Raw genomic sequence first — 12,336 nt, 5'->3', positions numbered from 1 at the left:
GTTCTCTTTTCTACCCCTCGGACTGTTCCTATTTCTTGCCTGGCCGAGGGCGTTCCTCCGTGGCTGCCGGCCTGCTAGTGATCGCCCGTACAATTTCATGGCTCCCACCATGACTCCACAATTCCCCTACTCAGGTCTGCTCCTGAACTCTAGTTAGGCATTTTCTGTTGCCTCTGGACAACTTCAGTTAAAGGTCTACCATAAGCACTACATATCTAAATTCAAATCTCATCTCCCTCCGCAAAATAGGCACCCTCCCCTGCTTCCTCATTTCTGTAATTTGGCGCCACGATTTTGTTTCAGATACCCGGGTCTAAAACAGGTCTTCCAGAACTTTCTCATCTGATAACTTAAGTGTTCTATACCTGTGCTGTCCACTGTGGTAGTTACTACTAGCCACACGTGGCTACTGAACACTTGAAATTTGGCTAGCATGACTGAGGGATTGAATTCTAAATGTTATTTAATTTAAATTGATTTAAAACAAAATGCTGGACTGTGGTTAGTAGGTACTGCATTGGACAGAACAGTTTATATCCCCCCCCCCCCTTCAGCACATCCCAACCGTCCCATCTTTGGTGTCACCACCCATTCTTTTTAAGACTTCTCTGAAATATTTTAGTTTCATTTCCTTTCAGCCATCCCCACTGTTGCACTAACTCACACCTAGAAAAGGGCAAGCGCTCCCTAACCAGCATCTTTGTTTAAGCTATGTCTTAACCAACTGACCCAACAGAAAAGGGTATCAATAGAATTTCCAGCTTTGGAGTTAAAATTATTTCTAGTTGCCAATCAAATAAACACAAACTTCTGGGCTTAATGTCCAGGCTTCCCCTCATGAGATCTTTTCCTACGGTACGTCATCTCCCACTCTGCCATTAAGCACTCACTCTATCTCCTTATTGGTGCCCGTTGTTATGTTCATTCCTGTCCCTGGACCCACTCTCCTTTTTTCTAACTATGCAAATTCCAAACCCTCTGGAACACCAATCATTAGTCTCACCTCTTCTACCAACGCTTGCCTCATTGACTAAACCCACATTTTATCCCCTGAAATCCTACAGTAGTAATTGTTCTCTAGCAGTGGTATCCCTCTGTTGTACACGGGTGCATCACAGAGCCTCAAGAAAATCCAAATGACTCCTCTGTATCACGTGTGGCCCAGCAACTAGAATGCTGACTGGTGCTTCGGTGATGACAATGTCTGCTCACAAAATGGCTGATCGTACAATTCACCTTCACTCATCTTAATTTAATAAGTAGGAGACTAGAAAGACAAGAGTAAGACACAGTTTGGTACAACGAGTTGGGCAGGTTTTGATGGTGGTTTGTCAAGCTTGTCTTAAATGATTAAGCCGTAAACCATTGAGTACAGGGCAAACAGTTATGCTGTACAACCTGCTAGCACTAGAGTGGAAAACACATTAACATTCAAGTCACCAGAGAAAGAACTACTGCCTCCAGATGCAGTTGAACACTAGCAATGAGATTATGTTCAAATGCACACTGACACCAGCAGCATAAGTCCCCCTGGTGTCTAACACCAAAGTACTTCCAGCCTATGCAGGTGGTCACGTTGTAGGAGAGTCGTCTAAACTCATGAACTAAGGTACAGAAATCTTAAAAGGTAGCTGACAAGGCTCCTTGCAGAAATGACTGTTTCCAGGTCTGGGGCAGGAACCCGTACGAAATGAGTGAGGGACATCTTGTGCCAGAAAGCAAGGAAGCTATCAAAGACTAATGGGGTCTTGCCAAAAGGCCCAATGATGACACAATGTGGATATAAAAATCTGGACATAATGACTGCAATGGACTGAAACACATCAAATGTATTTTAAAAAACCCCCAGACTTGAGTTCATAATGACTTACTCACCAATTTAAAAGAACAGAGGACAAAAGGAACACACTAAATGAAATCACAGGGATGCAAAATTCATAATACGTGACTTTCTATAGAACAAATGCCAGTTGCTTCAACAAGTAAATGGTATTAAAAAAAAAAAAAAAGAAGGCATAAGAATCATATTGACCAAATTCAGTTTGTGGACCCTGCTTGGAACTGGATTTAAACAAAGTAACTGAAAAATGGCATTTTGTGTGTGAAAGGTCAAAGTCCAGGGCATCTGAAGACTGAGTATAAGATAATGTTGGGTTTGTAAATGATATCATAACTATGGTAAAAACAAATCCTTGGATGTATTATGTAAAAGATCCCACGGATGCATACTGAAACACCGCTGTGTGTAACGAGGGAAAGGAGGTGGCAAGGGCTATGAAGTATGAGTGACAGAAGGTTAGTGACGGTTAGAGCTGGGGGAGGGGTAGGAAAAGGCTGGTTATTTTCTTCCTTCCAGCTTTCTGCACATTTTCTACTCTAAGGGCTAAAAAGGATGGGGAGATGGGCACTGGTGGAGACTAATACCAGCTGCATTCTCCAGGCTTCTGTTCTTCTCCTCCCTGAGTTTTCTGCTCTGGCCCGCTCGCGTGCGAGCTTTCACTTTTTCCTTAAACTCTACCTTAAATTTCTGACTTTCAAATTTAGACATGATGTCTAACAATGTTTATATCATACCTCTGGCTACTTTCAAGCAAAAAAGCAGGCAAACTAATTTATGGATTGTAATAACCATGGCTTTCTATGGAAAAGGAAATACTCCGTTTAAAAATACACAAAGGCATCTGGAAAGTGCTCTAAGAACACCAAAATTTCAGACTACTCACTCATGTTTACACACGCAACTCTGGGTTGGTAACAACAAAAAATTAGATGCCAAAAGTTCTGTATGGCAACATCTGAAGCAGCAACATAGATATTTAGAAATAGAAAGAAGGAAACAGAATGCTGGCATCAAACACATGCACTGACTCATGCTTTGTCTAAACAAGTTTGAACTTGGGGGAAGTGTTAAACCACAGAGATATGAATCAGAGGGAGGCAGGCTATAAAGCGAGGGGTAGGAGAGCAAGCTGATTCACGCCAACAGGCATGCCAGTAAAACGCCTGTCCGCCAATTTAACAGAACAGCACCAATGCTGGGACAAACAGATGCACCCCAGACCCAGGGCTGGCAAACACCTCTTGTGTGAAATGACAGGAGGTGATCTTGCCGATCAGGGAGGCTCACTACTGAGGGAGACGAAGATTTTTCTTTTGTTTTGAAGTTTTTAGGCTTTTTTGGTTTTTGTTTGTTTTTGATACTAACAAACTACCATAAATGCCTTATTAGTCCAGTCGTTAATCCCAGGAAGATGCGCAGTGAATTACCAACTAAATGGGTTAGTGAGCGGACACACACAGGTGAAAAGCAAAGGGCAGACTTCATAACCATGTTCTTTGTTGACGGATCCAGCTCCGCTTCCTCGGCAGCTTCTACTGCCTCATGGTGTGCATGTCTGTCCAAAGAAGACGTCTCTAAACACATCTTTTAAGTAAGAGTTCATTTAAACTTTTAAAATTTCTAGAGACTAGAAGTAAGACCACAGATGACTTTTTTCCTTCAGTAGTACAGGATTTGAGAATTTAAGGGCTCATGATTCACCCACCTTTAAACTCCCATGGGTATTTTCAAATTCAGTTTAGCTCACTGGCTGAATTTTAAGGAGGGAAATGTGTTTAAGATGTATGGAAAAACGAGCTGACTGAACTACAGAGAAAATACTTTCCCACATTTACCATCCTGTCTTTGCCCAAGACCATCTTTCCTTTTTATTTTTCAACTGAGAATATAAATTTTGTTACATTGTACATACCCTTTCAATAACATGAACAAAATATTCTGTTGAGTGCAGATGTATTCAACAGTAGGAGTTCTTGTACCAATTTGTCTTCTGAGAATATTGTTGAAAATTTGAGCCACGTCTTTTTTGCCCTATTAGGAATACAATCATTAAAATGTTTACCCGACTAACCACCAAAAAGCCCATCCACCCTCCCGAGTAAACTCAAATTAAGGCATTGTATATCTGTAATTATGACTGATTATCTGACTTTGAAATGTTCACAGATATTAAATTTTCTTATTTATAATCCCAAATTCTAAGTTTCAATAGTATACTATTTTTAACATGAGCAATATGTCTACAAAGTGAAATCTTACTACATATAATTTCAACCATTTCTAACCCTTAGTATCATGTGGACTCAGACATGAGAACTAAAACCTTGCTATATGCTTACAAGGTTCAGGGATCTGATTCCCAGCCATATGGAACGAAACAAATAAAATGCTCGTGTTGTAAACAATACATATAATTTCCTTTTATACTGACGGAAGGAAGAGAAGCTGCATTCTGCTAGTATAATAAAACTGAAAGAGTCCTGTAAACGGCTGAGCTTTCATTGCAAGTAGACATTTCCCCCTATTAAGCTAGGTCTACTTCAGAGAGATGTTTATATAGATTAATAATGAAGGCTCTAAGTACCACATGATGTAGCAGTTCAGAGACCAGAATTCTACACCTGTACTTTACTAAACAAAACAGAAGGACATGACTGCTGTACAGCGAACCTTATAACTGGAAAACTGCACGAGAAATTAGCACATGGAAAACAGGCCCACGAGATTTTTCAGAATGGCCACCCGGTATGAGGCTGACAAGCCTGAAGGGAAGTAAGTGAAATGCTAGCCTTCCAGCGCCAGAGATCGTCCCAGGGCCTGCAGTAGGCCAGGAGGAGCACTGGCAATCTCTAAGAACACATCTCAAAGGCACACACTGCTCTTAAATTTAAGTTTCAAATGAATATTAAATTCAGTGTCCAGGTCGGGGAATGAGATGGGTGGACAAAGCAGAAGGAACTGGACATTCCAGTGCATTCCCAACTTCGCAGAGGAAACAGAAATTGCTGTTGGTGGAATTAGATATGTTATTAAAAATACATGAAATCATCTCTATAAATGGAAATATCATTTTTATCTGTTCTACAGGAGAGAAGTAAATTTTTATTGTCCATTATTATCAATATTATATTCAAGTAACCTATGAACCACACCCTCCCATCATTCTCCAAAATTGAATGTGATTATCCGTCTGCCATTCTCTCCCCTGATTTTTCAAGCACCTGCGAAGGCATCTAATTGATCACTCAGGGTGATGAACACTGGGCTTAAAACAAAGCAAACCCATGACAAAGACTCAGAGAAACCTACTCATAACTCCGCTAGAGCCCTTCATTACCATATATGCTTTCCAGACTACCTTTCCGACTGGTATCAAGGACCATTATGCTCACTGTTAAATTCACCAAATATCTAACATGGCACGATTCAGCTGTATAAGCTTGGGCGATAATATCAAATGCCTACCAGGGCCAGGCAGGAGACACAGTTGGGTAAGGGAGGCCCTGAGACAGAAAAGCAAGCTGATGTCTGCAGCGTGCCATGGCATGGCGGCTGCTCTGTGCCAGCTGAGGGGCCATGTAGGCCTACAGGCTCAATGTTACCAGAGTCAAAGTTTTCACGGGAAGCCAGAAATTCAAAACTGCATATAAAGTCTCCTGCTATTTAACTGTTTTCCTAATTTCAGCATTTAAAAGTAGTGCCAAGCAAACAGAACTTATGATCTCTGCTGCAATGAGTTCTCAGCAGGTTAAAAAAACAAAAACAAAAAAACCCAAAACCAAAACACAACTGGATATCCCCTAAGATCTCCCTACCTCTAACATTCTATGGTCTTCTTTAGATTGTTGACTCCTTGAGAACCCAAGGCCAGTGAATTATGTAAAATAGCAGCTATTTATTAAATATAATGTAAACAAAAGGGCACAACGGATACCTAAGACACTTCATATACAGTGTGGTGAAACAGGAGGAGACCTGGCCTAAGCCTGGGGCAGCCCTGAGCTCCTGCCCGGCTCCGCTAATGAGGCAGGCAGCCCGGGCACGCTTACATGTCAGGAACCCCTGAGCCAAGAGCCTGATGGGACTCTTAGGATCTTTCAAAGGAGAGAACACACGGAAAAGGACCATGAAGGAGGTACTGTTTTTGAAAAATACGAAATTGCTTTCTTACCTCAAAGTCAATGAGCTGTAAGTCAGCCACCAGGGTGCTGAGGAGCCCGCTGTTGTACAGCTCCTGGGCGAGCTGCGCCACTGCCTCTGTCTGTGGCTCTTTTTCATTCGTGCCATACAGGATTTCTTTCATGGCAACCAGGTTTTTGGAAACTTCTTCTGTGGCCTGATTTTGGGGGAGAGTAGAAAAACAACTTCTTTAAAAAAACCTGTGACATATGTCCATGGTTACATACCTTCTCTCTATATTATATATCCATAAAGCTACGTAAAAGACACGCAGGTGGGTGAGCCCCGTCCCTGCCCTCAGGAGCCGAGCACTGGGCGTGTATGCACACGTGTGAGGACTGACACACGCGTTCCAGAGGGAAGGCCAGCAGATTCGCGACATGTACGCTTGAATGCTGAAAACAATGTTATTAGGTAGAAACAGAACAGGGAGAGAAGGTTCAATTCTGCCTTCCACGGGAGGGAAACGACATGGAAGAGGCCCCCTTGAGCCGACCCCGAGAACGGAGAGCCACTGACAAGCAAGAACGAGGGAAAAGGAGACTGAGGGAAAGGAATGGCATGAGGTGGGGATGAGAGGGGGGAGAAGCACAGAGTCTGTATGAGGAAAGGTGTGGAGGGAACAAGGGAATGACAGCAGAAGGCAGCTTTGAATGCCGAGCTAAAATGTTAGCAATAAATAATCACCAAAGAGCTTCCACTTCCGGCTAAGACAGAGGAACAAGAGCCAGATCTACCCTCCCCATGAAAAAGATGAAAAAATAGGAGAAATTATATGAAACAATAAGTTTTAAACACTGAACTTCAGACAGCACAGGACGGTGACCCTTGCGAGAAGGGGAACAAATGAAGCGAAACTCACAACTGCCCCAGCTGATGGCCTGGAGTTTCCAGGCCACAGCGCAGGGAGGGGGGAAAGGCAGGCACAACAAGCAGTCTCCAGGAGTTGAGGAGAGAGAGCTGGGAATCCGCAGGGCACCAGAGAGGAGAGGTGTGTGCAAAGACACACTGCTTCTCAGCGGAGTACTGCTAAGCCCATGCATGTGAGGAACACACCCCAAGTCAGGGAGCAGCCGTGGGGCTCTTTCCACGTAGGCTGCCCATCTCTTGTCTTCTCCAGAGAACCTCCTGTCAGCTTCTTTATTCTTTTAAGAAAGGTAGAGCTAATGTTCCAATCCCATCTAGGATGGAATGATGCAGAAGACACGAGACCATGACTTCCCTATAAATGTCACAAATGTTAACGAAGCCGGAGGCTATACCATTAAGAATTCCTGCAATTAAATCACATAATTCATTTGAAGTCAGGTCTTTGAGTGACACTGCAATGAAGGGTTTAACTCTTCTCACTATTCAATTTAACCTCATTAACAGCCCATCATTGGACACTGTGGAGGTATTTCTGAATTCTGAAGGACATCCAAAAGACCAGCTATCACGCTCACATCTGCATCATCTGCAAATCTGATAGGTATACCTCCCACGGCCTCAGTCATTAACCAAAACACCGAAAAGGAAAGAACTCTGAACAGAACCATTATGCCTTTGAATCATCATTCTCTTTTCATTAATGATCTACTAATAATCTTTGGGCATGGTAGCTCAGCCTCGGACATATAAACTTATTTCCAAATCATATTCAAAGGGCTTTATCGTTAAATACTTGGATAAAATAAGATAACATTTGACCCTTGAACAACAAGGGTCTGAACTGTGCTAGTTCACTTATACACGTGTTTTTTTATAGGACAGTACTATAAACGTATTTGCTCTTCCTTATGATTTTCTTAATAACATTTTCTTTCCTCTAGCTGACTTTATTGTAAGAATACGGTATACAATATATATAACATACAAAATGTGTTAACTGTTTATGTTATCAGCAAGGCTACGGTCAGCAGTAGGCTACTAGTAGTTAAGTTCTGGGGGAGTCAAAAGTTTTATGTGGATTTTTGACTGTGTGGGGGGTCGGCGCCCCTTACCCCTGTGTTGTTCAAGGGTCAGCTGTATACTATTTCTTTCACATTTCCTGAATATAAGACAATGAAATTAATTTGGTATACTTTTTCCTAAGCCTATGCTGATTTCTGCTGACTTTGACTTTCTTTTCCATTAAATGTTTAAAATCATCCTAATAATCCTATGAAGAACTTCTTCAGTATCAGCAGTCGGCAGAATCTTTACCTTCTCCAGTCAGCTTTACTGCCCTATTCTGTGAATGCCTTAGATTTCTGACATGAGCTCATCATCCCACATACCATGTTTAAGTACCCCAAAATGTACTTTTTGGGGGCCAGTACATAAAATCATTTATCAACAGAAAATGTTCTCTTACAAACTAATTATATGTGTTATTTCTGTAATTTTATTTTATGAATCTTTATTCTTAAGATGATTTTCTCTGACAGGGAAGAGCCTGGCACTGTGTGCATTTCCTGAGTGTATTATCTGTTGATTTTACACCAGTGACCCTAAGTAGCAGGCTCAGCCCCCTGTGTGACTCTGGCCACATCATAGTGCTGAGGCTCTTGGCAACCTTTATATGCCTCAGCTTTACATATGCTCTTCTTTGAAATCATGGTATCATTCTAGATTTGAATTCAGACCATATTCTATGCTTTCTCTGACAGCAAAAGATGAATAAGAAGGGAGGGGGGTGATAGCTAAAAGGTATGAGGTTTCTTTGGAAGTGATGACATGTTCTAAAACGGACTGTGGTTACAGTTGCACATTATCTGTGAATCAACTAAAAACCACCGAAATGTACACTTTAAATGGGTGAACAGTATGTGTGAGTTATCTCAATAAAGCTATTAAAAAAAAAAACAGGGAGGAGAGAAGGAAATAGAAAGCAATTAATGGTATTTCTTAGATGAAAGGCAACCTGGACCCACATGTAAAGCCCTCTTCTTCCCTCTCAGAAGACGACACTGTCACCTTTATTATGGGTTGGAGGGGGAGGACACCAGTGGCATCCCATAACTGCTAACCACTGTACTTGTCTGCTTATGCGGATCCTCCTGGTTTCCACTCACCCTCTGGCTTTCTGAGGAACTCACTCGTCTGTTTTCTCACCTCCTTCTCATACAGCCAACCCCCTCTCCCTTGATTTGTTCCCCCAATCGGTTTTAAATATGATCAAGACTCCCATTAACAAAATCAAATAAGCTCTCCCTTGGCCAACCCACAGCCCCTCCCAGCTACTGCCCACCAGTAAGCAAGCGTCTAAAAAGCGTCCACCTGTGTGCGCTACAGTCCACATCTCCTTCCTGGTCCCTCCCAGCCCAATCCCATGGGGCTTCTCCACCTAGTACTTTACAGCTTTTAGCCAGTCACCAAAGACCTGCCTGCCAGGAAATACAATTCTCTGTCTTTAGTACATGTTAGCTCTTGGCAGCATCTGAAGGTGTTGATTACACCCTTCTTTTAAAACTGCTCCTCCCTTGTCCTCTGTGACTCATCACCACCCTAATTTTTCCTGCCTGTCTCTCTGGTTGCTCCTTTGCCTCCTTCTTGGCTCATTCCTCTTGCCGAGGACATTTAAATATTGGGAATTCCTCAAGACAGGCTACAAGGCCTATTCTTCTCATTCTATCATCTCTCCCAAAGTGATGTCATCCACACCCACAGCTTTAATTAACACCTCAATGCAGATACCTCACAGATTCCTATCTCTAATCCAGTTCTCTTACTAGTACAGTCAGCAGCCTATTTGAAATGTCTCCACTTGAATGTCTCAAGGTACCTCAAACCTAACACAACTGAAAACAGAATTCATGATCTTGCCTGATAGTCTTCCCTTGTTCTCTATTTCAGGGACTGATACCACTACTGATGCTCTTATACATGTTGGAAACTCGGAAGCCATCCTCAACCCTTCCCTCTTTCTCACCCTGCCCCAATATCTAATTCATCACCCTGTCTCCCAAATCCATCCATTTATCCCCCCCCCCCCCCGCCCAAGTCAGAGTCCCCACAATTCTTGCCTGGACTACTATAAGTAGCCCACTGACTGGTTTCCCTGAATTCCCTACAATCCATTCTCCATATCACAACTAGAATGATCCTTTCTTAACACAAATACAATTGTCATGACTTCTGCTTCAAAAATGCTCCCATTACCTATTGCTCTTGGGATGGAGAAAATTTCTTAACATGGCCCGTAAGACCCTGCACGGTCTGACCGTCCCTGTCTGACCTTACTCTGCACTACAGTTCCTCCCTCAGCATCTATACGCCCCTCCTCTGGTCACACTGGTATCCTTTCGGGATCCCTGCACATGTGGTTTCCTAGGCCCAGGCCCTGCCCCCACCTCTTGGCCAACTCACATTCTCTCCTCATCTCTCAGCTCAATGATCACTTCCTCAGGAGTCTTTCTTGCTAAGTTCTACCATACATTTACCACCACCACCAGCTTCTTTTCTCACAGTTGTATGTGATTCTGCTTTTCCTTGTGATTTCTTTTCTTTTCTTTTTTTTAAAGATTTTATTTATTTATTTGACAGAGAGAGAGACAGCCAGCGAGAGAGGGAGCACAAGCAGGGGGAATGGGAGAGGAAGAAGCAGGCTCCCAGCAGAGCAGGGAGCCCGATGCGGGGCTTGATCCCAGGACCCCGGGATCAGGCCCTGAGCCGGAGGCAGATGCTTAACGACTGAGCCACCCAGGCGCCCCTTCCTTGTGATTTCCAATTAATGTGTTCCCTTCTGCTCCACCAGGAACCCAGCACTGGCAGGTGTGCCATACATGCTTGATGAATGGCTAAAAATTGGTACTCTTGATCACCAGGATACCGAAAAAAAAAATCCCAATGAAAACTGGATGTAGGGAAATACGATGTTATCACACCAGGAAGGCAAGGAATTCCTAAAAAGTGTAGTGCATCCAAGAAAGGCAATCTACCTGACAGAGCTACAGCAGTGAGCAATGAACACAAATCCCTGTGTTCTCACAGACAACAGTCTGGAAGAAGACACCCCAAGCCAAGCGTAGTCTGCCCAGGAGGACAGGGAAGAGGAATACTTCTGTTTTTCACTCGCTCTACTTCAGATGTGTATGTTTTACAATTTACATTTTACTTTTACATCCATGGTTAGTTGCCATCTACAGAGGATAACCAGCAGCAGGATATAAAAAAACCAAAACTCATCAACCTTCTTATTTGTTAGCAGTCCTGATACATGAGAGAGATTAAGTTCATATTTCAATTGATGACTTTTAATTTTATGCATATTTCAACTATTTCTGTGATTTCTGTTCCCCATTACATGGATTAATTGCAAGCTGATTAAACAAGACCTTAAAAAAAAAAAGAAAGATGTCCAAATTTTACTAAAAGATGATCAGAAAACCTTGGGCACCCGGGTTGCTCAGTTGGTTAAGCGTTCGCCTTTGGCTCAGGTCATGATCCCAGGATCCTGGGATGGAGTCCTACATTGGGCTCCCTGCTCAGCGGGGAGTCTTGCTTCTCCCTCTCCTTCTCCCTCTGCCCCTTCCCCTGCTTGTGATCTCTCTCTCTCTCTCTCAAAATCTTAAAAAAAAAAATGATCAGAAAACCTTAAGAAGTATTTCACCAGAAAAGGTGATGCGGCACACGTTTACTGAATGAAGATAGTAGACAGAACAAATAAACTTGTCCGTTCTTGTGTCGGTTTGGCTTGGCGTCCTTCATCAGCGTTCACATCAGGGAGCCCGCCTAGTCCCCCATCTTTGGCCTGCTGGCATTAAGTCAACATGTTCTCTGCCTCTCTGACCACATCCTCCTTACTGCACCTCCCTGTCTGTCCCTTCACACCTACCGAGTAAGCGAGTCACACTTAACCACCTCTCCAAGCACTATATACCCTTTCAAGCTGCGGAGACCATCGTGTCACCTAACCCACTGGGCTCCTTAATGACCATGTTACCTGTCCCGCTAAGACTGCATGTTTCAGCGCTGCGCGTGCCCACAGCAACAAGTCTCTTGTTCCCCTAAACAATGTTGGATGTCCTTCACTGAAACTTTCTCTACTTCCGCTCCCAGGGTTCTGAGCACTGCAGAGAAAGTGCTGGAAACCTATGTACACTTAGTTTGCTAAAATTCATGCTGTTCGACGGCCTTCAATCCGGTCAGAAACATTTCTTCAAACTGGATTATTTCTAACCAGTCACTCTCAGTAGCAGATGGTTCAAAATTGCTCCACTTTCCTCAAGAGACTTCAGTGTCTCTCTCTCTCTCTGCTCCCTATCTGAACATCTAGCTTCACTCCTTCCATGCTGAGATAAGACTTCATAATGAAAACATTCTCAACTTCTCCATCCATCTTGACGCACTTTCGC

The 12,336-nt window shown here is 43.0% G+C and overlaps 1 protein-coding gene across 1 annotated transcript in view; it reads right to left on the bottom strand.

Annotated features, from left to right (window-relative positions):
- CAB39 (calcium binding protein 39) overlaps positions 1 to 12,336 on the bottom strand; it is an 86,127-nt gene that overhangs the window by 19,115 nt on the left and 54,676 nt on the right. The window contains exons 3-4 of the mRNA XM_045794143.2: positions 6,012 to 6,176; positions 3,753 to 3,871 (exon numbers count right to left, since the gene is read on the bottom strand). Coding sequence (XP_045650099.1) covers positions 3,753 to 3,871; positions 6,012 to 6,176 — 284 coding nt within the window. The remainder of the gene's footprint in view (positions 1 to 3,752; positions 3,872 to 6,011; positions 6,177 to 12,336) is intronic.

The sequence above is a fragment of the Ursus americanus genome, chromosome 1 (assembly GCF_024610735.1).
Source record: "Ursus americanus isolate L20-20 chromosome 1, mUrsAme1.1.p, whole genome shotgun sequence".
Classification (NCBI taxonomy): Eukaryota; Metazoa; Chordata; class Mammalia; order Carnivora; family Ursidae; genus Ursus; species Ursus americanus.
Note: the sequence above shows the minus strand (reverse complement) of the source record. Positions and strands in the feature narration are given on the sequence as shown.